Source organism: Oryctolagus cuniculus, chromosome 2 (assembly GCF_051225735.1).
Source record: "Oryctolagus cuniculus isolate XC-2025 breed Fujian yellow rabbit chromosome 2, ASM5122573v1, whole genome shotgun sequence".
NCBI classification, from domain to species: Eukaryota; Metazoa; Chordata; class Mammalia; order Lagomorpha; family Leporidae; genus Oryctolagus; species Oryctolagus cuniculus.
In genome coordinates this window covers 152,116,949-152,143,041 of record NC_142868.1, presented here as the reverse complement: position 1 = coordinate 152,143,041, position 26,093 = coordinate 152,116,949, and the positions used below count along the sequence as shown (strand labels likewise).

General features: G+C 40.1%; 3 protein-coding genes across 17 annotated transcripts in view; 1 reads left to right on the top strand and 2 right to left on the bottom strand.

The window, feature by feature from the left end:
- Positions 1-3,905, bottom strand: part of PPP4R3B (protein phosphatase 4 regulatory subunit 3B) — a 69,856-nt gene extending 65,951 nt beyond the window's left edge. For all 8 annotated transcript variants that reach the window (XR_016229364.1, XR_016229366.1, XR_016229365.1 and 5 more), the window contains exons 1-2: positions 3,426-3,905; positions 2,117-2,172 (exon numbers count right to left, since the gene is read on the bottom strand). Coding sequence is in view for 5 of the 8 variants with exons in the window: in XM_008254387.5 (XP_008252609.1) it covers positions 2,117-2,172; positions 3,426-3,567 (198 nt within the window). In the remaining 3 variants the exon portion in view is untranslated. The remainder of the gene's footprint in view (positions 1-2,116; positions 2,173-3,425) is intronic.
- Positions 3,239-26,093, top strand: part of LOC149128100 (uncharacterized) — a 401,020-nt gene continuing 378,165 nt past the window's right edge. For 2 of the 8 annotated variants that reach the window (XR_016229370.1, XM_089326404.1), the window contains exons 1-2: positions 4,066-4,654; positions 16,698-16,734. Coding sequence is in view for 2 of the 8 variants with exons in the window: in XM_089326404.1 (XP_089182530.1) it covers positions 16,711-16,734 (24 nt within the window). In the remaining 6 variants the exon portion in view is untranslated. Of the gene's footprint in view, positions 3,339-3,902; positions 4,655-6,496; positions 6,720-7,388; positions 7,427-16,697; positions 16,735-19,691; positions 20,036-26,093 lie in introns of those variants that run through there. The other 6 variants (XR_016229373.1, XR_016229372.1, XR_016229371.1 and 3 more) reach the window with 6 other exon arrangements.
- PNPT1 (polyribonucleotide nucleotidyltransferase 1) overlaps positions 16,105-26,093 on the bottom strand; it is a 51,197-nt gene continuing 41,208 nt past the window's right edge. Inside the window, exons 19-28 of the mRNA XM_002709704.6 lie at positions 25,753-25,859; positions 25,256-25,327; positions 25,088-25,151; positions 24,626-24,709; positions 23,268-23,351; positions 22,251-22,357; positions 22,119-22,174; positions 19,461-19,539; positions 17,562-17,609; positions 16,105-16,447 (exon numbers count right to left, since the gene is read on the bottom strand). Coding sequence (XP_002709750.1) covers positions 16,289-16,447; positions 17,562-17,609; positions 19,461-19,539; positions 22,119-22,174; positions 22,251-22,357; positions 23,268-23,351; positions 24,626-24,709; positions 25,088-25,151; positions 25,256-25,327; positions 25,753-25,859 — 860 coding nt within the window. The 3' untranslated portion in view covers positions 16,105-16,288. The remainder of the gene's footprint in view (positions 16,448-17,561; positions 17,610-19,460; positions 19,540-22,118; positions 22,175-22,250; positions 22,358-23,267; positions 23,352-24,625; positions 24,710-25,087; positions 25,152-25,255; positions 25,328-25,752; positions 25,860-26,093) is intronic.

Here is a 26,093-nt window from a genome sequence, read left to right as displayed (position 1 = left end):
AAGTTGGCCCAAGTCCTTGAGCCTCTCAATCCACATGGGAGACACTGACAGAGTTCCAGGCTCCTGGCTTTGGCTTGACTCAGTCCTGGCAGTTATGGCCATTTGGGGAGTAAACCAGAGGATGGAGGATCAATCAATCTCATCATCTCTGTAACTCTCCCTTTTAAATAAAATAAATAAATCAGGGGCTGGCGCTGTGGCGCAGTGGGTTAAAGCCCTGGCCTGAAGCGCCGGCATCCCATATGGGCACCAGTTCTAGTCCCGGCTGTTCCTCTTTCAATCCAGCTCTTTTCTATGGCCAGGGAAAACAGCAGAAGATGGCCCAACTCCTTGGGCCCCTGCACCCACATGGGAGACCTGGAAGTAGCTCCTGGCTCCTGGATTCGATCAGTGCAGCTCTGGCCATTGCAGCCATCTGGGGAGTGAACCAGCAGATGGAAGACCCCTCTCTCTGTCTCTACCTCCCTCTGTAACTCTTTCAAATAAATAAAATAAATCTTTAAAAAAAAAATCTTTTTTAAGGTGCCTGATAATTATATACATGCAGATGGGGAGACATGACAAAATATTAGTATTTCATCATATATAAGTAAACTAAAAACAAATCAAAAATGGCTATTTGGTAAAGTTAAATGTAAGGACACAAAATTTACTTATATGTCTACATTAAAATGTCTACGGTACAGGAAAAGTCTTCAGGTGTTCAATCTAGCACATTTTTGATTCTCCACAAAAAAAAAAAGACATACAAAAGCTTCTAACCAGAGAAAAAAAAAAAGACATACAAAAGCTTCTAACCAGAGAAAAAAGCTATTAGTTGAATACTGAAAATTTTTAAATATTTTAAAATATGATTAAGAATGTATTGTATACACAAAACAATTGTTCAAATCTAAGATTTTTACAATTAACAAGCTGTTCAGCAGACAGTTTTATTTTCCCATCTACAAAGCATTTCTGAGAATCCAAATTTTCACAGACCTTTATGAAAGTAGGCATTAATGCTGTTAATATGATCCTACATTAATTTCTCTTCCCTCCAAAAATTTCTGCTGTATTGACTTTACATAGACACACACACAGAAAACTGGAAATAATGCAAATATTTATCAGATGTAAATAATACAGCAAAATACTATACAGTGTTTTTTGTAAACTAGATCTATACTTAAAAAAGTGAAAAATTTAAGTTGATTACAGTAAGAGTGTGATATCAACTGTGTAAAGTTTAAAAACACAAGACTACATATTACCTATGGATACATACATACACAGAAAGGGTATAAAAGCATGTACAGAAAGAATACATATCAACTTCGAATAGCAGTTAACTATATGAAGAATGGAGAATGGACAGAATGGGATGACACAAGGGGGCTTTACTCTATCCACAGTTCAACATTACAAAAAGATTTGAAACAAATACATTATAATGTTTACATTGTTAAATCTGGTGGTTAAAGACACCCATTATATTACTCTCTGTACTATTAAAATCACATATTTCATAATAAAAATGAAATGAAAACATTCACAGAATAAAGGTTGAATCACTGCTACCATTATCAGACTAAATAATCAGGTACACCTAAAACACAAAACAGATTTTCTTTCCCAAATAAGACAATAAATATTAACAGAAAATGTCACATAATTGGCAATGTACACATTCATGAAATAACCACTGACTACTGTAAAAATATACAATTCGAGAATAGAATATAAATGCTTCAAAAACTCTACCTTTGAGTCAAAAAACCTAATTTCATACTACAAACAGACTTTTTTTGCTTTGGATTTTCTTTTATGTCATTTCCTTTAATGTGATTCATAATAAAACGTTTACTGTACAAGACACAGAAGAGACCTGGTCGACAAATACATCATATTCTAATATAAACCAACAGTGGCTAATTGAAAGATGTCAATAAATGACTGACAATACAAAAACTTTCACTTTTCAGTCTGAACCTTTTAACCTGCAAGGGAAATATACAAGGTCTGTAACTGTGTTTACCAAACATGTTTTTTCTTGTCAGGAAAGTTTCCCATCTTAGATTAATACTTCCTTGATCACAGATGAAGTCTTTCAAATTAAAGATAAACAACTACTTGCCTGTTGTTTCTGATATGCAGTGTTTGGATTTATCTTTGATTCCAAGAGTAGTGATCCTGAAAGATAAAAAATTACATACATCTCAACTTATGAAATCCTGAATAAAAACAATGCACATTAAAAACAAAAACTCTCATGTTTCTTCAACCAGACATCTGAAGTAACAAAATAAATTCTAACTCACGTTTTCTCTCCAGATATATGCTTCATATGATTTAGAATATTTCAACCTATCCCTAACAATAAAGAAAAAAAAACCCATCCATCTAACAACAATATTCAAACCAAAAAGATGAGGAGACTGGATGACTACTGAAAAAGTTTTATTGCAATGCAAATTTTAAGGTGTAAAACAACTTCTTGAAACCACTCTTTAACAAAAGTTGTTTTATTCCATTTTCAGTTCTAACAAATAAATTATAATGGACTCTGAAAGGATTCTAAATACTTGAGCTACAAATTACAGTGTTGCATTTATCCTTTTCCTAACCCTAAAAACAGCATATTCTGTGTAGAAATGTCTGAGACTATTTAAAATAAAAGCGAAAGAGCCAGAGTACAACATATGTCTATTACAGACTCAGACTGTTTTTCTTGTAGCAGCTGCTCAAGTCAGGCATTCAGATTACCCTGTAAAAAACGTCTTCATTATGGACCTGCATATATAATTCACATGACTGGTACAATAAATCAACGAGGATGAGTTTACGAGCTGCTCTGGTGCCCTAACTTGTTTAGGTGGTAAGCCACACGCTTTTTCCCAGCACCCTCTACAAAGGAAGCCTAGAGGAATCCCGGACTAAAGGTGTACTTGTGCGTGCACGTATCGTGGCAACAGTCTGCAACAATCCCAGGGAGGTGCCTTTTGGTTTTCCTCAGTACCTGCCGACTAGAGCAACTGGGGTTCGTTGGTAAAATCCAGTTTAAGAAAAAATAATGAAGACACAAGTTTCACTAAACCTTTTGTGTTACACATATAATGGATAAGAAAATACACAAGGCATGGCATCTAGCTACAGCGAGATCTATCTAGTTTTTCACCACTTCCTGCTCTCACTCTAAATCTCACCAAAAGGGGAGGGATTGGAGAGGAAAGGGTCAAATCCTTAATAGGGATGGGAGGCGGAGGAAGAGATCGGCGTCGGAGGGTAAATCCGGACAAAGTAGTTTGTTTTTACCACACAGAAGCGGGCTTAAAACCAACGCGCTGCCACGAGCGGTGGTAAGGGCAGCCCGTTCCAGGGCCTAAACCCCACACTGTCCCCGGCCGAAGGGATGGCCCCCTCTTCTACCGACCCAACACCCTTACCGTCGGACTCTGCCCGAACCAGCAGCGACATCCCTTTGAGCTCCTCCACGTACGTGGAGGAGACGTGCCCAGTGCCTCTGTCGTCCCACTGCCGGTCTTCGTTCAGAGTATACACCTTCACTCGCCGCCGCGTATCCGACATGGTGGCTGCTATCCCCACCGCTCCGGCCGCCGCCTCCTCGCACTCCTCGTCTACGTCCCTCACTCGTGAGAGACGCTAGCGGCGGTGGTGGCGGCGGCGGCTCCGGAGAGGCCCGAGTACACCATGGCTCCAAAGGTAGAGATACGAACAGGGATGACGAGAGCCACCGAGACTCCTCCGCCCGGAGCCCCCGGTACCTCTCACCTCACCCCCGAACACACCCCCTCCCCTCCCTTCTACCCCCCCAGAGCTCGCTCGCTCTCCTGGCGCCGCGGTAACTACTACAGATCCGCCATCTTGTAACCCGACTCTCTGCCTTTCTCTTCCTCTTCCAGCAGACTCGCACGGGCTGCCCTAGCAGGGGCTACGGCGGCCGACGAGTCCAACACAATGCAGCTCCGCTTCTACACGCGCTTCAGGAGCCGGGATGTCTGGCGCTCTCGCGAGGAGGATACGCGCCTGAGGTGGGAGGGCCTGAGTGGCACTTCCTCTTTTCCCGGCCCCGCCCCCCGGCCTGGGATCTCAGCTGGGCGGGCGGCTCTCGCGAGCTCCCGTCACCGTTCCTGCGCCGGACTCCTTTCTGTGAAAGGCTGCAGGACCCGAGTCGCGGCTCGGGTTTCGTCTGCTTGATGCACACTCGCTGGGTGTGACAAAGTCTCGCTCCCTGCGGACCGGGCTCTGGGCGCAAACCTGGGAAGTACGCAACCTTGAACAGGACTAACCCTGCCTGAGCGGAAAAAAAGAAAAAAAATGTGCTTGCACTTCAGACGCTCACCCTGTCAGCCTATGAAAGCGGAAAAATAACGTGTGTGGAGAGAAAGGAACGCAGAATCCTTTCACCCGAGCTGAAAGTCACGAATACTCGTTATGGAGTCTTAAGAGTTAAGCATCTGTCCATAAGTACTCCGGACACTAAACTCTCCAGGCTGTTTTGACGTGCAGAAATGTTTCGACAATTTCCTATTTCCCGCCAAAGCGTCTTACCGTGAGGCTCTTAATAGCTGGCAATTGGAAAGCATAGTGTGTACAGCCTCCTGAAAACACAGTGCCCTTGCCGTGTTTGCAACCTCAGGAAAGGAGTCTGCGGGTAAGTTTGGGGGAGTGGCGGGGAGTTCCCTTCCCCACAGCTAAGAGCGCTGAGAAGAGTTTGCCTTGCGGGCATTTGCTGCGTTCTCCCCGGGTTTAGTGCGCTGAATAAGCGCCAGAGGAACGCTCTGGCCATTCACGTAGTCACGCACTGGGCCGGAGCAGCGTGTCTGATTGTTCTAGGTAGAGCCCCCTGGTTTGGTTTTTAATCCAGTCTCTCAGCTTTTTCGGCTTTTTTACAGCCCTGTAGCCTGAAAAGTGAAAACCCCACGATGTCCGCACGTTGACTCTGCGGTGCATCTTGGGAATTGTAGTCATGGCTTAGCAATAGGCTTGTCAAAACGTGCTTATGTTTTTGATTAGGTCACTTACACGTGGACACCCTTCACTATACTAAAACATGGGGCAATGACTATATTATACAGAGCAGGCGCCTACCTAAAAATGTCAATAACTTGATGTTTTAAACTTACAAGGGACCTCAGAATATGTATTTGAATTAGGCCATTATACGGAACAGTAGCTCAGTAATTTCTGATAGATGTGGACAAAATCTATTTTGAGGAGATCGTTTAGCATAGCCTTAATTAGTGGCTGCTTGTGATGCCTGAGGGCCTGGTTGCAGGCTCTGCTCCTCTGCTTCAGATCCAGCTTCCTGCTAATGTGAACCCTGTGAGGCAGCAGATGGTGGCTCAAGCACTGGGTCCTTGCCACCCACATAGAACCGAATGAGTTTCCTGCTCCTGGCTTCTGCCAAGCCTAGACCTGGCTGTTGCAGGCATTTGTGGAATGACTCAGTGGTTGGAAGATTGGTCTCTGTGTCTTTCAAAAAAAAAAAAAAAAAAGGAAAATAAATAAATAAAAAATATTTTAAAAGATTTGGAGGCTGGTGTTGTGGCATAGCAGATAAAGATGTCCCCTGCGTTGCCTGGATCTCACACGGGCACCAGTTTGCGACCCTGCTTCTCTACTTTCGATCCAGCTTTCTGTTAATGGCCTGGGAAAAGCAGAGGAAGATGGCCCAAGTGTTTGGGCCTCTGTCATCCACATGGGAGACTCAGATGAAGGTCTTGGCTCTAGTTTCTGGCTTTGGCCTGGCCTAGTGCTCTCCACTGTGGCCATCTGTGGAGTGAATAAGTGGATGGAAGAGCTTCCTCTCTTCTCTCTGTTACTCTTTCAAAGACTTAAAAATTTATTTATTTGAAAGCCAAAGTGACAGAGAAAAAAATTTTAAAATGTATTTTGAACCTAGAAAAAGTAACATTCCTGTCTTAGAAAGGTCAGAGAAAGCTTCACACAACCTTTGAGCCCAGTGTTAGAGAACATTCCAGCCTTCTGTCAAAGCCCTATGTATATTCCTTGAATTCCTTAGCCACCCATTAGGAGAACAGAACTTGAAAAGAGGATTCTGCAAGTGGGTGGAAGTTGGCGTAGGAACTCCAGGGTAACCAAGGCATGGTCTAGAAAGGAAGAATGAGCTCCAGGTGGACACATCTTTTTATTCCATGGCCTTCTCAACCCCATGGGGAGATGAACAGAGGGCCACTGCAGGTCCTTCTAAAAGCATGTGACCCAGTACTTACTCAAGACTTACCCCCACATTTGAGGTTCATCAAAGTTCCACTGCAAAGCTTTGCTACCCAAATAAGTTCACAGTCCACTTAACTGGAGTAATGCCTTTACAAATACAAAATTTAAAATGCAGAGACAAGTATACAGTAAAAATTAAGTGTCTGGGGCTGGCGCTGTGGCACTGTGGCACTGTAGGCTAAGCTTCAGCCTACAGCGCTGGCATCCCATATGGGCATCAGTTAAAGTCCCAGCTGCTCCTTTTCTGATCCAGCTCTCTGCTTATGGCCTGGGAAAGCAGTGGAAGATGGCCCAAGTACTTGGCCCCCTGCACCTGCGTGGGAGACTCAGAAGAAGCCCTTGGCTCCTGACTTCAGATTGGCTCAGCTCTGGCCATTGCAGCCATTTGGGGAGTGAACCAGCAGATGGAAGACCTTTCTCTCTTTCACTCTGTCTGTAACTCTACCTCTAAAATAAATAAAATCTTTTTTAAAAAACTGTCGCTCCCCGTCTTCGTGGAGGAACGACACAGGACCCTGTGCTGTTCTTTCGTCTGCTTGGCCCTCCCCGGGTTTGCTGCTGGTTCTTCCCGGGTTGGCTACTATCCCTTCCACCTCCGTGGAAGGGCAGTTCCCCCTGGCCACATTCCCCACTTCCGCAGGGGAGCGGCACACCGCCGGCCGGCTCTCTCGGGGGCTGCACAGGTGTTCCCCTTAGATGTTCCCCTTAGATGTTCCTCGTGCATGCCGTCTCTCTCCTCCTTTATAGTCCTCCTCCGCCAATCCTAACTCGGCTGCCCATACGCCAAGCACGCCGCTCTCCTCCAATCAGGAGCAGCTCCTGCAGCTTGTCAAGTTGGTGAGAGGCAGCTGGGTAGAAGCTGTTTACTCCTCTCCCAGCGCCATATTGTGGGAGAGCAGATGCATAGAATAAGTCTTAATTCCAGTAACAGTCTAGTCCGAGTTGCTCCCCACAAAAACAAATTAAGTGTCCTTTCGGTTCTGATCTGCTACCATTCAGGTTTCCCTCTCAGTGTTATCAATATGCCATTTTCCTATGTATGTTGCCAGAACATCACCAGTGAGTGGTTTGTACAATTGTGCACTTGGTTTAATGCTCAGCAATTGTTCTTAAAATTCTTTTTGTTTTGCACTGGCACTACAAAGTATCCAGTCCTGTTCCAGAGAATTCTAGGCACATACTAGTAAGTATTAATGACAATTATATGTGTACATATGTGTGTATATTCAGTTGTCCTTTGGTATTCACGAGGGACCAGAATCCACTAAGGGGCTGTCATATGTAGCAAGGCAAATTAAGCTGCTACTTGGGATGCTCAATTCCATATTGAAGTGCTGGTTTGAGTCCTAGCTATCCTACTTCCACTCCAGCCAGCTTCCTGATAATTAGCCTGGGAAGACAACATGTGATGGTCCCTGTACTTGGGTCCCTGCCATCCATCTGGGAGACCTGGATGGAATAACAGGCTTATGGTTTCTGCTATCCCCGGCCTGACTGTTGTGGGCATTTGCAGTGTGAAACATTGAACGGGAGGGCGTGCTGTCACTCCACCTTTTAAATAAATAAATTAACCTTAAAAAAAAAAAATCCATGGATGCTCAAGTCACTTATAAAATAGCATAGTGGGGGCTAGTGTTGTGGCACAGCTTGTGATGCTGACATCCTTTCCTGGAGTCCCAGCTGCTCTGCTTCTAATCCATCTCTGCTATTTGTGCCTGAAAAGCAGCAGTAGATGGTCTAGTCTAAGTTCTTGGGCTCCTGCTACCCACCTGGGGAGAACCAGATGGAGTTCCAGGATCTTGGAGTTCCCAATTCTGCCCAATGCAGATATTTCAGGAGTGAACCAGTGATGGAAGATCTCTGTCTCTCCCTCTCTTTCTGTCGCTCTGCCTTTCAAATAAAAAAAAATTATTTTTGAAAATGGCATAGTATTTACATTTAACCCATGAACATTATTATCCTGTGTACTTTTTTAAAAAAAAAAGATTTATTGTCTTATTTGAAAGTCAGAGTACAGAGAGGCAGAGGCAGAGAGAGAAAGAAAAGAGATCTTCTATCTGCTGGTTCACTCCCCAATTGGCTGAACAGCTGGAGCTGAGCTGATCCGAAGCCAGGAGCCAGGAGCTTCCTCTGGGTCTTCCCATGTGGGTGCAGGGGCCCAAGGACTTGGGCCATCTTCTACTGCCTTCCCAGGCCATAGCAGAGAGCTGGATCAGAAGTGGAGCAGCCAGGACTCAAACTGGCACCCATATGGGATGCTGGCATTGCAGGCGGCGGCTTTACCCATTACGTCTATCCTGTATACTTTAAATCATCTGTAGATTACCTTTTCCTAATACAATGTAAATACTAAATGGTTGATACTACAGTTACAAGAAATAACGACAGAAGAAAAGATGTACAGAGAAAATGCAGTTTTTTTGTGTGTTTTGGAATATTTTTCATCCATTCTTGGTTGAATCCATGAATGTAGAATCCAATTATATAGAAAAAGAGAAGACTTGTGTTCTCTCATGGCATCTGCTTCTCAGAGGACCAGAATTAAAACTGATGTTACAGCAAGTGGTGCAAGAAAACAAGCAGTAGGGGGCCGGCGGCGCAGCTCACTTGGCTAATCCTCTGCCTACAGTGCTGGCACCCCGGGTTCTAGTCCCGGTTGGGGCGCCAGATTCTGTCCCGGTTGCTCCTCTTCCAGTCCAGCTCTCTGCTGTGGCCCGGGAGTGCAGTGGAGGATGGCCCAAATGCTTGGGCCCTGCACCCACGTGGGAGACCAAGAGGAAGCACCTGGCTCCTGGCTTCAGATCGGTGTAGCACGCCGGCCATAGTGGCCATTTGGGTGCTGAACCAATGGAAGGAAGACCTTTCTCTCTCTCTCTCTCTCTCTCTCTCTCTCTCTCTCTAACTCTGCCTGTCAAAAAAAAAAAAAAAAAAAAAAAAAGAAAAAAGAAAACAAGCAGTAGGTGGTTTACTCATTCTCTGGTAGAAGGTGGCCAATGAGTGCTGAAGATTTCATTAGTAGTGAACAACAAGAAAAAAGCCAAGATACAGAGAATCTTGTTGCTTATGCAACAGTTCAAGCATTTGGAATATATATAGGAAATGGTGCTTTCAAAGACAGCCGAGCTGGCCAGTTATTACAAGAGTTAAGTAATGCCCTGCAGGCTGATGGGAAACCAAGGGCACTTAGCAAACAAGTTAAAAAGCTAAATTTGGGAGCTAGGGGGCCTCTTTGGAGCTTAACAGAGAGGTTCTTATTTCCTGCAGTGGAAGAAAGACATAAATTTGACAGTTGTAGAATACTCTAAAGAATATCTGAATGTTAGCCGGCACTGTGGCTCAATAGGCTAATCCTCCGCCTAATGTCGCCGGCACACTGCTATCTTTACCTGCCAATCTAATCAAGTTTGTCCTTTCTCAAACTGAGCCCCTCATTTTCTCTAACCTCAGGAACATGTTATGTCCTGTGGAACAGCCATATTTTGCCCCATGCTAAGAAAATAGGTTTGTAGAGGATAAAGTATTCATACGAAACAAACACAAAACAGGCCATGAGACGCCACGGGCATCTTTAAACAAACCAAAAAAAGCAATATTCTCCCCAACATCAAACTCTGTCTCCTTTCCCAGATACCTTTTTCTGTATTTTTTTAAAAAGATTTATTTATTTGAGAGGCAGAGTTATAGAAAGAGAGAGACAGAGACAGAGGAAGAGGTCTTCCATTCAGTGATTGACTCCTAAGTGGCTGCAACAGCCGGAGCTGGGCCAGTCTGAAGCCAGGAACCAGGAGATCCTTCTGTGTTTAACCAGGCCATAGCAAAGAGCTGGATTAGAAGTAGGATGCTGGCACTGCAGGCAATGGCTTTACCCACTAAACCACAGCACCGCCCCCTCTAAGTGCAATTTTCAGCAACCAACTAGGGCAGTGGCTTAACCTCCTATGCTACAACATCGGCCCCACTAAGGAAGATTTGTCTTTGTGTCTCTGTTTCTCTCTCTGTAACTCTGTCTTTCAAATAAATAAAATAAATCTCAAAAAAGAGAAAAGTACAGAAGGGGCCGACCAGTGGATAGAAAACTTCTGTCTCTCCCTCTCTCTAATTCTGCCTCTCAAATAAACAAACTTTTTATTTATTTATTTATTTTTAAGTAATCTTCCATCTGCTAGTTCACTCTACAATCCTGGCCTGGCCTTTGTTCTTGATGACTTGCCCTGGTTCTAGTCTACCACAGGGTTATGTGACTTGGCTTCTATGAAAGTAACTTATGGCTCTGTGATAAATTGTCCCCTTTGCTTTAAATTAACTTAGCTAGATTTGTCCCTTGACACCCAATGAATCTTTAAATAATACATATTCTGGGGCCAGTGTTGTGGCATAGCAGGTTAAGCCTCTACCTGCAGTGCCAACATCCCATATGGGTGCTGCTTTGAGTCCTGGCTGCTCCACTTTGGATTCAGTTCCTTGCTAATGCACCTAGCAAAGCAGTGGAAGATGGCCCAGGTGCTTGGGCCCCTGTACCCACATGGGAGACCTGGAACAAGCTCCTGGCTTTGGCCTGGCCCAGTCCTGGCTGTTGCAGCCATTTGGTGGTGTACACCAGCAGATGGATCTCTCTGTGTATTTCTCTACTTCTCTCTCTCTAACTGCCTTTCAAATAAATAATAATAATAAAAAGAAATCTAACCTGCCCCCCGAAAACAAATATTCACTCTTTCCCATTTCTACTACCATCTTCTCAACTCCTCAGTTCTCATGAACCTGCAATTTTACAAAAGGTGGTTAAACCTCTCAGATGATCCGAGCATCTACCCTTTCTTTGCAGATAACCAAGCATATTCTTGCCTGACTAAATGTTTTGCAAAATATCGCCTGGGGCCAGAAATGTGATGTAGCAGTAAAGCCACTACCTATGACACAGCATCCCATATGAGCACTAGTTCAAGTCCTGGCTGTCCTTTTTTTTTTTTTTTTTTGGACAGGCAGAGTGGACAGTGAGAGAGAGAGAGAGAGAAAGGTCTTCCTTTACCATTGGTTCACCCTCCAACGGCCGCTGTGGCTGGCACACCGCACTGATCCGAAGCCAGGAGCCAGGTGCTTCTTCTGGTCTCCCATGCGGGTGCAGGGCCCAAGCACTTGGGCCATCCTCCACTGCACTCCCTGGCCACAGCAGAGAGCTGGCCTGGAAGAGGGGCAACCGGGACAGAATCCGGTGCCCCAACTGGGACTAGAACCCCCTGGTGTGCCGGCGCCGCTAGGCGGAGGATTAGCCTATTGAGCTGCGGCGCCGGCCCCCATTTCTTTTTTTTAATTTATTTTTATTTTTTTTTCCTTTTCTTTTTAACCATTAAAAACAGTTATGAAATGTGGCATCCTGTTGATGCAAGGACCAGGAAAGCCAGTTTGTCCCATTTCTGATCCAGCTTTCGCTAATATGCCTGGAGAACAGCACAAGATGGCCTAAGTACTTGGGCCCCTGCCACAAACATGAGAGACCCACATGGGAGTTCTGTACTCCTTCACTTAAGCCTGGCCCAGTCCTTTGTGACCATTTGGGAAGTGAACCAGCTAGATGGAAGATCTCTTTCTATAACTCTGCCTTTCAAGTGAATAATCCAAAAAAGAAAGAAATATATCCTCTGGCACTGGCCATCTCCTTGTCTTAAATTATTTAATATTTGCTTTCTCATTCTGGTGAAGAATAGGCACAAAACTAAAGAGTATTGGTTTATAAAATGAAAACACTGTTTTATAGTCTAAACATATACTACTGAGTGTAAATGAAGTCATTAGTCTCTTTATCTTCAACTCTTGTTCCCAAACAGTGGCACATCTCCTTTTATCAGTTTATTCAGGTCTCTGCTCAGAAGTTATTCTGGATTATTTTATCTAAAATAACAACTTTTTCTCCATCTCCTTCCTGTTTTTCTTTAAAGAACCTACCACTACCTGACATGCTATGTATACTATTTACTGTCAGTTTCCATCCATGAGAATATAAGCATTGGAACTTTAACTGTTTTGTTTACTGACATACCTCTTGCACAGATTATAGTTCCTGGCACATAGTAAGTGTTGAATAAAAGAATGATGTAAGGATGGGCATGGTGGCACAGCAGGTTAAGCTGTTGCTTGGGACATTTGAATCTCATATCGATCAGAATGCCAGTTCAAGTCCTGGTACCTCTGCTTCCAACCCAGCTTGCTAATGCATCCTGAGAGGCAGCACGTGATGGCTCAAGTACTTGTATTCCTGCCACTCACACAGGAAACCTGTTTGGAGTTTTAGGCTCTTGGCTTTGGCCTGTCCCAGTCTTGATTGTTGCAGGTGTTTGGGGAGTGATCAGCAGATGGAAGTTTCTCTGCCTCCTCTGTCACTCTGTCTTTCAGGTAGATGAAAATACATAAATATTAAAAAGAAACAATGAGGACTGGCATTGTGGTATAACGGGTTAAGCTGCCACCTGCAATGGTGGCATCCCATATGGGTGCCAACTGGAGCAGCAGCTGTTCCATTTCCAATTCAGCTCCTTGCTAATATACCTGGGAAAGCAGTGGAATATGGCCCAAGTCCTTGGGTCTCTTACCCATGTGGGAAACCTGGAAGAAGCTCCAGGCTGCTGGCTTTGGCTTTGCATAGCCCCAGCCATTGTGCCCATTTGGCAAGGGAAGCAGCAGATGGAAGATCTCCCTCTCTGTCTTTCAAATAAATAAAATAAATCTTAAGAAAAAAATTTAAAAAATAAACAATGTTATGTTTGCAGAAATGATACCAGAAAGACCCTGGTACTCATTTTTGCATCTTGGATCCAAAAAGTAAGATATTCTTAAGAAAACACAATGTATAAATATGTATATAGAACAATACTTTATGAGGGATGTGTGTGTTTGTGTGTGTATATTATGCGAAAACAAAGATCATAAAAGAAAAAATTTTGCAAGTTCTGTACTGGACAAATTACCAAAGATGGGCACTCAATGTGATCTGAATAACTATAGTGATTTTAGGATATATTAGCCCTTCCAGAAAAACTTCATTAGAATGTAGGGAAACTCCCAAGGTTTGAATAAAGATAAAAGTAGGGAAAGTTCACAAGCAAATATGTGAAGCAGCAGTGAAGTCACTGCTTGGGGTGCTTGTACCCCCTGTTTAATTCTTCCACTTCTAATCTAATTTCCTGCTAATGCACAACATGGGAGGCAGCAGATAACAGCACAATTATTTGGGGTCTTGCCATTCATGTGGGAGACTCAGATTAAATTCCAGGCTCCTGGATTTACCTGGCCTACCTCTGGCTTTTGAGGGCATTTGGGCAGTGAACCAATAGATGGAAGATCTCTGTCTCTCAAATAAAATGAAAATGAATCTTAAAAAATTGTACTCTTCTAAAAAAAAACAGGAAAAGTTAAAATATAAAGTAAAGGCTTTTGGTTTCAGTGGAAATGAAAATCCTATGATGGTTTACAGCTACTGAGCTTTAATTTTACTTTGAGGCATTGTAGATCTCTTTCAGTTTTTGAATTGCCTTCATTTTTCCCTATTAGCAGTTGGGACTTCTTTTGAACAAGAAAATAGAAAACTTAATAAAAGTATAGATAGCAATTCTCAAATTCCACCAATAAAGCTGATGCCTTAGGGGTAGACATTGTTGCACAGCAGGTTAAGTCCTTGCTAGGGATGCCTGCATGCCATACTGGACTGCAGTTTGAGTCTCAGCTACTCTGCTTCTGATCCATCAGCTTCCTGCTACTGCATCCTGAGAAGCAGCATATCCATGTGTGTGACCTTCTATATTTACCTACAAACACAAAAATTTACTTATAAAATAGAACCAATCTGGGAGACTTAGATGGAATTCCAGGCTCCTGACTTCAGCCTGCTCCATTCTGGGCTGGTTCATCTGGGAAGAGAATCAACAGATAGAATCTCAATTGTTCTATCACTCTGCCTTTCAAATAACTAAATAACTGATGATTTTGGGGCTGGCGCTGTGGCATAGTGGGTAAAGCCGCTGCCTGCAGTGCCGGTATCCCATATGGGAGTCAGTTTGAGTCCCGGCTGCTCCACTTCCAATCTAGCTCTCTGCTATGGCCTGGGAAAGCAGTAGAAGATGATCTAAGTCCTTGGGCCCCTGCACCCGCGTGGAAGATCCAGAAGAAGCTCCTGGCTCCTGGCTTCAGATCGGCACAGCTCTGGCTATTGCAGCCATCTGGGGAATGAACCAGCGGATGGAAGACACTTTTCTCTCTCTCTCTCTCTCTCTCTCTCTCTCTGCTTCTGCCTCGCCTTCTCTCTCTTTGTAACTCTGACTTTCAAATAAATAAATAAATCTTTAAAAAAAAGATGATTTTTAAATTTTTTTAAAAAAGATTTATTTACTTATTTGAAGTCAGAGTTAAAGAGAAGGAGAGGCAGAGAGGCAGAGAAGCAGAGAGAGATAGAGAGAGAGAGAGAGAGGGAGGTCTTCCATCCGTTGGTTCACTCCCCAGATGGAGCTATGCCAATCTGAAAACAGGAGAGAGGAGCCTCCGCCAGATCTCCCACACAGGTGCAGGGGCCTAAGGACCTGGGCCAAAAAAGATGAATTCTTAAACAGAAAGTAAGGAGAAAAAGAAACTTTTGCCACTATTATTAAATAACAATCTAGCATATGTGGAAAGCAAATAGTTTAATTTTTCATTTTCAATTAACCATCAAGATTTCAGGAAGTGTAACAATACTGCCTATATGCTATTTTATACATGTTACAATTAATGTTTACTGATTAAGTACACATATCTAAAAAAATCTTTGGTTTGACCAGCTAAATTTTAATTTAAAAACTAGTTAGCCCTGAGTCATGAATTTACATATATTCTCATCAAGTTTATTACACATCATTAATTATGACTTTCATGTACCATTTGCTTTTTTTTGGTAGAAATATAACATGATCTTTAAATAATAGGAATGGACAACATGACAGATATTATTAATAATTATATTAATAACTTTTGTACATGACTATTTCAAACTATTTAGTAATTACAAACATAATTGTACCAGTTCTTATACCAAAAAATATCCGTATGTTAGCAATATCCACACTGAAAAATAACCTGGTTCTGTTTTATGATTAAATTTTTATGTGTGGCTGGCGCTGTGGCTCATTTGGCTAATTCTCCACCTGCGGCACTGGAACCCTGGGTTCTAGTCCCGGTTGCTCCTCTTCCAGTCCAGCTCTCTGCTGTGGCCTGGGAGGGCAGCGGAGGATGGCCCAAGTGCTTGGGTCCCTGCACCCGCATGGGAGACCGGGAGGAAGCACCCAGCTCCTGGTTTCGGATCGGTGCAGCGCCGGCCGTAGCGGCCATTAGGGAGTAAACCAACAGAAGGAAGACCTTTCTCTCTGTCTCTCTCTCACTGTCTATAACTGGCTCTCTGTCTCTGTTTCTCTCTCTAACTCTGTCTGTAAAAAAAAAAATTTATGTGTGTAGGTAAATGTGAAAAATATATGTACTACTTCATTCTAAAAGAATTAATTTTTTATTACTTACTTCACTGTATTTATGATTTGGTGACTAATTTGAGTGGGATCATATTAAAAATTGGTTAAATCAGCTCCTTTAACCCTCTATTGTATCAGTTAACTGTTCTGAAGAAATAGGCACTGGCTTTTTCATTTTATGAAACAATTGTATGCAAGTAAAGCTGTTGGGGCAAAGAGGTGACCTATTAGATGCCTAAGAGTAAACTGTCACTATAAAGAAAAAAATGTGTAGGGAAGAAATCCATTATAAGCACATGGTATATTAGTTCCAAGTTTTCTATATATATTTTAGAATTAGAGGAACAAAAGTATAATCTTTCCTAAGAGATATAAATAGTTTACTTTTAATAAATATTTATTGATTTCTATTATAATTAATAACAAGCCAAAATAGGTTACTCTTGAAAAGAATGGCACATGTAAATGAGTATTTTCATAGAAATAATTAGAATATATTTATACCATATATAAATTACACATTATTAGATGATACTACTAAAATTCTCTTTAAAAAAAAAAAATCACCGGGAACAATTAGATGATGACTGTGAAGAAGGTTCTCCCATTACAATACTGCTTCTGTCATTTAGAGTTTTGACAACAGTTGTAGCTGGAGACTGAAGGACTTTGCGAGAAAGCCTCATTCTTCCATCTGCGGGATCACGTCCAAAGTATTTCACCTGTGTTAAAGAAAGATTGGCTTTTAGTTATAGCATATTGACTGACATCCAAATTAAAAGACAAAATTTACATGGTTCAAGTAAGGTTTGATTAATATTTTACTTATTCAGTGACAGGATAGCTCAGTGCTAAGTGGAGGTGTATGTATAATAAATGTATTTTGACTAAGTAGTTACAAAACAAGACAGGGGCATTAGTTAGTCTAACTGTCATCTGTTAAACACATCTGTGCTTTCTTATCCTCTCCAGGCTAAGCCTCTATATGGGAAGAACAACTAATGACATGGTGAGTAATTTTCGTCAAGGGCTCTCTGGGATTAATTGTGATATAAACCACACAAGATTATGCTTAGGTCACTCAGATTTTTACTATTGCTCCAGGGAACATCACACTGGAGTTTATTTAGCTTTACCTTGGAAAGAAAGTTGGGGAAATGGGGCAGGTTTAATGTCCCTTCTGATGTAAAACAACAATCTTATACAGTTATTATTCTTAGTTCTCATATTTCTCTGGAGGCTACTTGAACAATGGGACTACAGACTGGGGATAAACTAGAGGCCTCAGTTACTCAGGTCATAAGTATTAGGTATAACTAGAACAGAATGTACTGGAGCCAAAGAAACCAGACCAGCAATGACTTCTTTCATTCACTCATTAGAGACTACAAAAAAATCAATTTTGTTATCAGAATTCTAAGCTTTATCAACATGACTCTTAACATATCAAGCCCAAAACCTTTAGCTACAAGTAGTGAAGAAACAAAGTCAACTCCTCAAAGATGACATTCAAGGCCTTCCACAAAGTTACATTATCAGAGTTCGTGTATCTCCAAATCAGTGAGTGTGCACAGCCTACATTGATCTGCTCTTGCATTTGTTTTAAAATTCTAAAGATGGCTACTGTTTTACCTAAACTGTAGCTTCTTGAAGGAAAGAAAGTGTGTCTTAAATCTTTTTTGAGTCTATTTAAGCAAAGCTAGTGTTAAAAAAGAAACACCACATATAAATAAATACACATCATGGATGTTGATTCTATTCCTTCAGCTTTATGAAAATAATTGAAAATTCAAGTACAATTTATAACTTAAAGGCTAAAAGGCTGAACACAGATACCTGAATTTCTTGTCCAACTTCTAATCCCAAGGCAGTGGGATGTTTAATCTGAAAGAAAGCAATTAATGATGAGTTGTTATGCATACTTACCTAATACCCATCTAAGTACACATATTTTTTCCCAAGTGAAAAATAGCTTTATTGATTTTCCTGATTATAAAATCTGGTAATTTTCATATCAATGAATGAAACACTGCAGTTGAGTATCCAAACTATATACTTAATTTAACTAATCTCTTAAAGATGGTCATTTAACTTGTTTTAAATTCCAGTGTTCAGGAAATTTTAGTGTATTATTTGTTCAAGTGTTCTGTAGGTTTAAAATTTTTCAAAATAAAAAGGTAAGAAAAAATGAGTTGCAGTGTATCTCTGTGTGTGTGTGTGGGGGGGGACATCTGGCCTATTAGCTGTGTAAGGCCTGCAAAATCATTTGGTTTGGCTCTGCCAAGGCAGCCAGAGGTGGGATTCGAAATTAATAAATTTATAGTAGGCTAATTTTTAAGTTGACAATTTTGTATGGCACACAAATTACCTTATAAATATCCAAATGGCCAAGGGCAGAAAAAAGTTACCCACTTTGATCTACTCTAATTATTATCTCAGAACAAAGTCCTACATGTAGAACTTCTATGTCTTTAGGTATCTCTAAATGTTTTTCCCAGTTTATACTAAGATTAACAGTACATGAAAATGTCTATCTTTTTTCTTCCTCATGAAGGGAACTTTCAACTATCTGAATTTTAAAATGACATCTTGATTTTATTTGTATTTTTTTGAAGCTGCCATTTATGGTATCTTGGTTGTCTTCAAAAACTGATTTGCCTTTCCATTTTACTACTGATAGCCACTTTTTTCTATTGATTCACAAAAGCCTGTTGTATGATTAAACTTCTGTCCTATGTTATAAGCATTTCCCCTTAGGTTGCGTCTTTCACTGTATTGATTTTTGTCATATCATTTTAAAGAACTGTGAAGTCAGACATTTTTGGCTTTGATATCATGAAAAAGATTTCCCAGGACCTAGATCATTAAGATATCTGTATTTTGTCTAATGCATTGCTCCCTCGTTTTTTTCTTCCCTCCCTCCTTTTCTTTTCTTTTTTTTTGTATTTAGCTCTTTAATTCAAACAGGATTTTGATGTAAAAATTAGTATAGATCTTACATTATAACCAGACCAATGATTTATTGAATAGTCTTTATTTCTTTGCTGGCTGAAAGTACAACTTTTAATATAATATTCATAATACTTATAGTCTCACGTACAAGGGTCTTCAAAAGAGTCATGAAAAAATGCATATTATTAAAGAACTATATGAATTTCAAATTTTTTATAATTAAATAAACTTTAGTTCTGTTTTCTATAAACTTTTTGAAGTATCCTTATATCTACTCATTTATTCTGTTATATGGATTATCTATTTCTGGGCCAGTAATTCAGTGTTTCCTTCTCTATAGATTTATATTTTAATACTTGGTAAAATAGACACTCCTATTATTCCATGGCCCCACAGTTTTCCTGATTAGTCTTTTATTTTAGTCTTCCAGATGTATGAACTATGACAAAGATTAAACAAATTTTAAACATCCCAAGACTTATCATGCTGTGATTGGTTAATCAGTAAAAGTTGGGAAAAAAGGGCTATATGTTTATTTTTAGTAAATGCTAAGGGCATTTTGTTCTACCTCAAAAGCCTCAAGAGTATTTCTGTCATAGAAGAAAAAACATACATATCTGTGGTAACCAATTTAAAACTTCTATCAATAGCATCTCTGCCATTTTTGTTTTCTGTTTAATTTACTATTAACCAATTAACTATTAACCAGTTCTCAACAGGGTAGGTAATTTCAACATGGTTATTTTAAGAGAATTATGAAACTAAACAAATCTCTCTTTTTACCTTTCGTTGATCAAGTTGTGTGTTATGTAGCAGTACTGCAGTCATATTTGGATATAGTTTTACCATCACTCCAGTGTCTCTATAAAGTGGAAATATGAAGCCTGGTTAAAACAATAAGTATCTGTATATTGACAAAAAGAAATAATTATGTGTTCATAGGAGAAAAAAGCAAAAACACAAAAAAATATTATATGTTCTGAATACCAAAAAATTCATGATTATATAAAACAGAGATCGGGGCCGGCGCTGTGGCACAGCAGGTTAAAGCCCTGGCCTGAAGCGCCAGCATCCCATATGGGCGCTGGTTCAAGACCCAGCCACTCCACTTCCAATCCAGCTCTCTGCTATGGCCTGAGATAGCAGCAGAAGATGGTCCAAGTCCTTGGGCCCCTACACCCCACATGGGAGACCCAGAAGAAGCTCCTGGCTCCTGGCTTTGGATTGGTGCAGCTGTGGCTGTTGCGGCCATCTGGGGAGTGAACCAGCAGATGGAAGACCTCTCTCTGTCTCTATCTCTCTCTGTAACTCTGTCTTTCAAATAAATAATAAAATTTTTTTTAAAAAATAAAACAAAACAGACTGTTTAATAATATATCCCATATTTAAGTACTTTTGAATCAAAAGACAAAAATTTGAAGGAAAAATTTACAGTGAAAAAGCTTTCAGAATATGTATTCTTCATCTGTATTTTTTTTCATAATTTCCAAAATTTTTGAAATGACACTAAATATTTTAAAATAATGTAGGGTACTATGTAACCTATAAGATAATGATTTAAGTAAAGGGGTTAGGTAAAATGAGATGCTTAATTTAAACACCTTCTCTTTGTTTCTCTGACCTACCAAAACAGGGCATCCCATTTCTTATTTTTCACCTGCAATATTGAACAAATTATCCTGTTGCCTTTAATTATCCATGAACATTCCTGCTACATCTGACTATTTTTTCTCAGAAAGACGATTGTTTGATCCTGAAAATCTCATCATTTTCACTAGTAGAAAAAAATGCACTGAGGGCAGGCATATGGTATGGTGATGAAGCCACCAACTGAGAAGCACATATCAAGTATCTAGGTGCCTGGGTTCAAGTCCTGGCTCCACTTTCCACTGCAGCTGCATGCTAATGTGCAACCAAGGAGGCAACAGTTGATGGCTCAAGTACTTGGGTTTCTGCCATTCACTTGGAAGACCTGGATTGAATTCTCAGCTCTCATCTTCAGCCTGGCTCAGCCCAGGCTATTGCAGGCTTTTGGAGGAGTGAACCAGACTGTCTTTGAAAAATAAATGAATTGGGACAGGTGCTGTAGTGAGGTGGGTTAAACCACCATCTGCAGTACCAGCATCCCATACGGGTGTCAGTTCAAGTCCCAGCTGCTCCACTTCCAATATAGCTCTCTGCTAATGCACTTGGGAAAGCAGCAGCCGATTGCCTAAGTGATTAGGCCCCTACACCCAAATGGGAGATCCAGATGAAGCCCCTGGCTCTTGGCTTTGGCCTGGCCCAACCCTGGCTATTATGGTCATTTGGAGAGTGAACTAGCAGATGGAAGACTTCTCTCTGCCTCTGCTTCACCCTCTCTGTAACTCTGCCTTTCAAGCAAATCTTTTAAAAAATAAATTTTAAAAAAATGCCTTGAAATTGAAACTTAAAAATATGTGCTAATTGGGGCTAGCACTGTAGCATAGTGGGTAAAGTTGTCACCTGTGATGCCGGCATCCCATATGGTGCCAGTTCGAGTCCCAGCTGCTCCACTTCTGATTCAGCTCCCTGCTAAAGTGCCTGGGAAAACAGTGGAGGATGACCCAATTGCTTGGGCCCTAACACCTATGTAGGAGACCCAGAAGAATCTCCTGGCTCGTGGCTTTGGCCTGGCCCAGTTCTGGCAATTGTGGCCATTTGTGGAGTGAACCTCTGGATGGAAGATCTCACTCTCTCTGTAATTCTGCCTTTCAAATAAATAAACAAATCTTTAAAAAAAAAAGTGCTAATTAAGCACTAAGTAGTACTATCTTTTAAAAATTTAAAAATTTATTTATATTCATATAGTTGAAAGGCAGAGAAAGAGAGAAAGGTATCTTCCATCTCCTGACGTACTTCCCAAATGCTTGCAACAGCCAGGGATAGTTCAGGCGGAAGTCATCCAGAAATTCTATCTGGATCTTCCACATGGGTGCGAAAGGAACCAAACACTTGACCCATCACCTGCTGCTTCCCAGGCTCATTAGCAAGAAGCTAGATTGGAAGCAGAGTAGCCAGGACTCAACTAGCATTCTGATAGGGGTTGTGGGAGTTCTAAGTGGCAGTTTAACCTGCTGAACCACAATATCTGCCCCAACTATACAACAAGAACAAAAAGAAATATTACTTAATCAATTTTGAGCCTATTTACTATTTATTGGGAAAATTAAAATGGTAGCAAATTTGGTTAAGGAAAGTGATTTAAAATTGTTACAACAATCTATTATAAGCACAGAACCATACTACTAAAAATTTACAAACTGGTATAGAAAGTGTATCATACCTTGAAAAAAAGTGATTATGTGGTAACTGACAATCTAATTTATGATTTCAAAGTGAATACAGCAAATGGGAAATTAACCTGGGCTTATAATATAAAATCTTTTAAAAAAACCAACACAGTATATTGCTTGATATTACCTGATTTCAGTTATTGTGGCGGTATAGACTGCTCCAAATTCTAACTGTTGCTCCTGCTGTAAGTGCAAAATAAGCCATAAGATTAATAGGCAAACAAAAAGGAGAAAAAACAACTTTAAGATCTATACTTACATCATCTTTACATATTTCAGTAATGAACTCTCTTGCTTCATGCATTGCACTAGGTGTTGGAGCAAATATAGAAAATGTTTCTTCATCCACCTGGCTAATAGTTACACCTTTTAAAAAGATAATTTAACACATTAATGTTAACCTGCTCATTCAGTGGAATATAGTCCTAAAAGTAGATGTGACAACAAGGGAGGGACTTAGAAACAGCTGTGCAGGCTTATATTGTGTTTAATTTTTTTAGGAATGAAGGGATTTATTCACCAACAAATACACACTGCATACTTCTGCATATCTCCCATTGTACTGGGCTCTGAGGATACCATAGGGAACCAATGTCCTCACTTTCTTGGAGCCCACCATCTGGTGAGGTAAAGCTTATCAGTGCTAACTTTGAAGGGTCTAGTTTTTACTTAGTTGGGTAGAAACTACACTAGAACCTTTTACTCACCCTTCCTCCTGCCTCACCCTGCCCCATACCCTTTAGAATGGTCAACAGACAGACCAGGGATGAAATCATGTCAGTTTCTTAATCACTAGCTAAGGAATCTGTACTTCTCACTTTCCTTTAATACTTCAAAAACTGCTAAATACCAGGTAATACCAAACACTGCTTTCAGATAAAACATATGAAAGCATACTATTTCTACATATAGTCTATAAATAAGAATCTAAATAGAGCTAAATATAAGTATCAGAAATAATAAAAAAAGTATAACATCCAAAGTGAAAAACTAAAAACTATTCTAGATGTTCAGATTTTAAATGTTGCAAAAAAACCCAGCTAACTAACAAACCCAAAATCTGATATTCTTGGTCTAACTACATAAATATAGTTAACAGTGATCATTTGCTGATTTATTAAGAGACACACAGAAAACTCAAAGATATGTCATATCCTTTTCTATTGGTCTTTCATTTCTCAAAGTTATATTTTTGGAGCAACACAGTAGAGATGAAATGGCAAACTTACATGGTCCAGCACTAAATTAAAAATTTCAGATTTCATAGAATTCTTACCTGTTTCAGCCTGAAGTTTTTTTAAATGATATCCACCTGGTCCAATAAATTTTGCTCGTTTTGATAATGGAACTTGAACAGTTTCTGAGATGTAATACAGACAGATACATAAATCATATATATATATATATGAATCTAAAACATATCTTATCACTCAGAATATTTTATTTTTGTTTTTTGGGCTAATTCATGTAGAATATTTCACTATCACATGGAAAAACAGCTTGTTATTGAAATTACTAAAATATGTCTTAAGAATATTATTCCCCTCAAATTTTAAATATTTTAATTGGGGCCAGTGTTGTGGTGCCGTGGTTTGAGCAGCTTATGACTCCTGTACCCCAGTTTGAAATGCCAGTTCGAGTCTTGGCTGCTTTGCTCCCTACACAGCTCCTTGCCAATATGCCTGGGAAAGCAGTGGAAGATGGCTCATGAACTCAGGCCTCTGCCACCCATCACAGTTAGTTCCTGGCTCCTGGCTCCTGGCTCCTAGCTTTGGCCTGGCTCAGACCCAGCCATTGTGGCCATTTGGAGAAGTGAACCAGCAGACGGAAGATCTCTGTCCTTTTAAAAAAAAAAAAAAAAAACAAACAAGATTTACTTATTGATTTATTTGTAAGGCAGAGCCACAGAGAGAGGAAGAGACAGATAGAAAGGTCTTCCATCCACTGGTTCACTCCCTAAATGGCCAGAGTTAGGCCGATCCTAAGCCAGAAGCCAGGAGAGTCTTCTGAGTTTCCCAGGGGCACAAGTTCTTAGGGCCATCTTCTACTGTTTTTCCAGGCCATAGTAGAAAGCTGGATTAGAAGTGGAGCAGCTGGGACTCGAACTGGCACCTATATGGGATGCCAGCACTGCAGGTGGTGGCTTTACCTGCTATGCCACAGCACTGGTCCCCTGTCTGTCTTTCTAAGACTTATTTGAAAGCCAGAGTAGATAGAGAGGGGGAGAAGAGAGAAAGAGATCTTCTATCCATTAGTTCATTCCCCAAATGACCACAATGTTGGGCTGGACCAAGCTGAAGCCAGGAGCCAGGAACTCTATCTGGGTCTCTCACATTAGAAGGATAGGGTTCCAAATACTTGGGCCATCTTCTGCTGCCTTCCAGGCACGTTAGCAGGGAGCTGGATCAGAAGCAGAGCAGCTGGGACTTGAAGCAGCACTTATGAAATGGGATGGCAGTGTCACAGGCTGTGGCTTAATCTACTGTGCCACCTTGCAAGCCCCAGTAAACAAGTCTATAAGAATAAATTTTTTAACTATAAAAGCATTTAAAATATTTTTGTATATGGTATAAAATTTTTAAAAATATACTTCACAAATTAATGTTTATATTATGAAACAATTTTATGTGTTACCTATAATAGGTCCATTTTCTTTTCTAGATGCTCTAGGTTTTGAAAGAGTTTTATTCATAATCTGTAGTATCTCTTTCTTTGCCACTGGAGAGTATAAAAACATAATAAAAGTTATACCTACATAAGATAAATGGTCAGAAATAGTTGCATTCAATTTTTATGGAATAAAATTCAAACTCTTTAGCTTAATAATCAAAGCTTTTTACATCCCAGTTACCCTTAGAATCCATTCATATTCCCTTCTCCATAAATCCTATTATAGAATTGCTAAATTTGTAAAAATTAAAATTTCACTAGTCTCTCTAATGGTTAGTCATATGCCAAATAATTTAATACTTATTGACATATATTACATGAAATCCTATTTTTTAAAGCAGTATTTTATAATAAGCCTAAAGGGAACTATAGTTCATGGCAACAAATTAGACAATAATGCAAAGAGAATCAGGCACACTGGCTTACCTGAAGCTTGCTGAATGGCCTCCATTACAATTTTTATTGGTATTCCAGGTAATTTAATATCAGCCTAACATGGAAGAATGAAAAATAAAATTATGTAAATACTAATTCATGATATTTAAATAATAATTTAAATATCACAAAAATAAAACAAATTAGCTTTTAAAATACCTGCAATGCAGTTATTCCTTTATTAGTACCAGCTATTTTGAAATCCATATCACCATTGTAGTCTTCAATTCCCTTTAGAAATTCAAAACATGAGATATTTTTAATTTACCCATAGTCACTATCAAGTAGTTTTAGAAATAAGCCATGTCATCTAAGAACAAATATAAAAAATATTTCCTACACTACTGCTTCCAATTTGTGATTTTCAAATCTACAAATATTTTCATCAGAGATACAAGTTTAGTTTTAGATTGTGTCTCCCCTCCATAAATGCAGAAGGATTATGTTACGATCATTCTAAAATGAACAACTAAGGATACTTACACTGTAATCTTTATTTTATCTCATATGATGTAAAATCCAAAGTGAATATCCAGGAGAGGAAAGTAAGAGTTAAAATCTCTATTCCTTAGGTACTAGAATCCATCTAGGTGTATGATACTTGCAAAATATGTGTAGCTGTCACTATTAAATATTTAAACTGGGAATATACTTGCCAGAATATCTGTCAGCAAACGATAATCCTCTATGTCCCCCTTCTCAGAATTGTTCTTGGTGACCAATCCTATTGCTACACCTGCTACAGGAGATGAAATTGGAACCCCTATAATAGAGAAAAAGAATTTTATGTGTAATGCACACTCCAGTCTAATAAAGGTTTTTATCATTCAGTTAACATTTATTTTAATATAAAAATATTGTACTTTCTAAATTGACAATCACTAAGGTTAAGTTGGAAGGGTCTTAAAAAGTCATCAGACTACTTCATTTATTTTTGAATATAATAAAGCTCTTTAAAACAATTCTAACAGGTAATCACTATACTTCATAAAAAGTC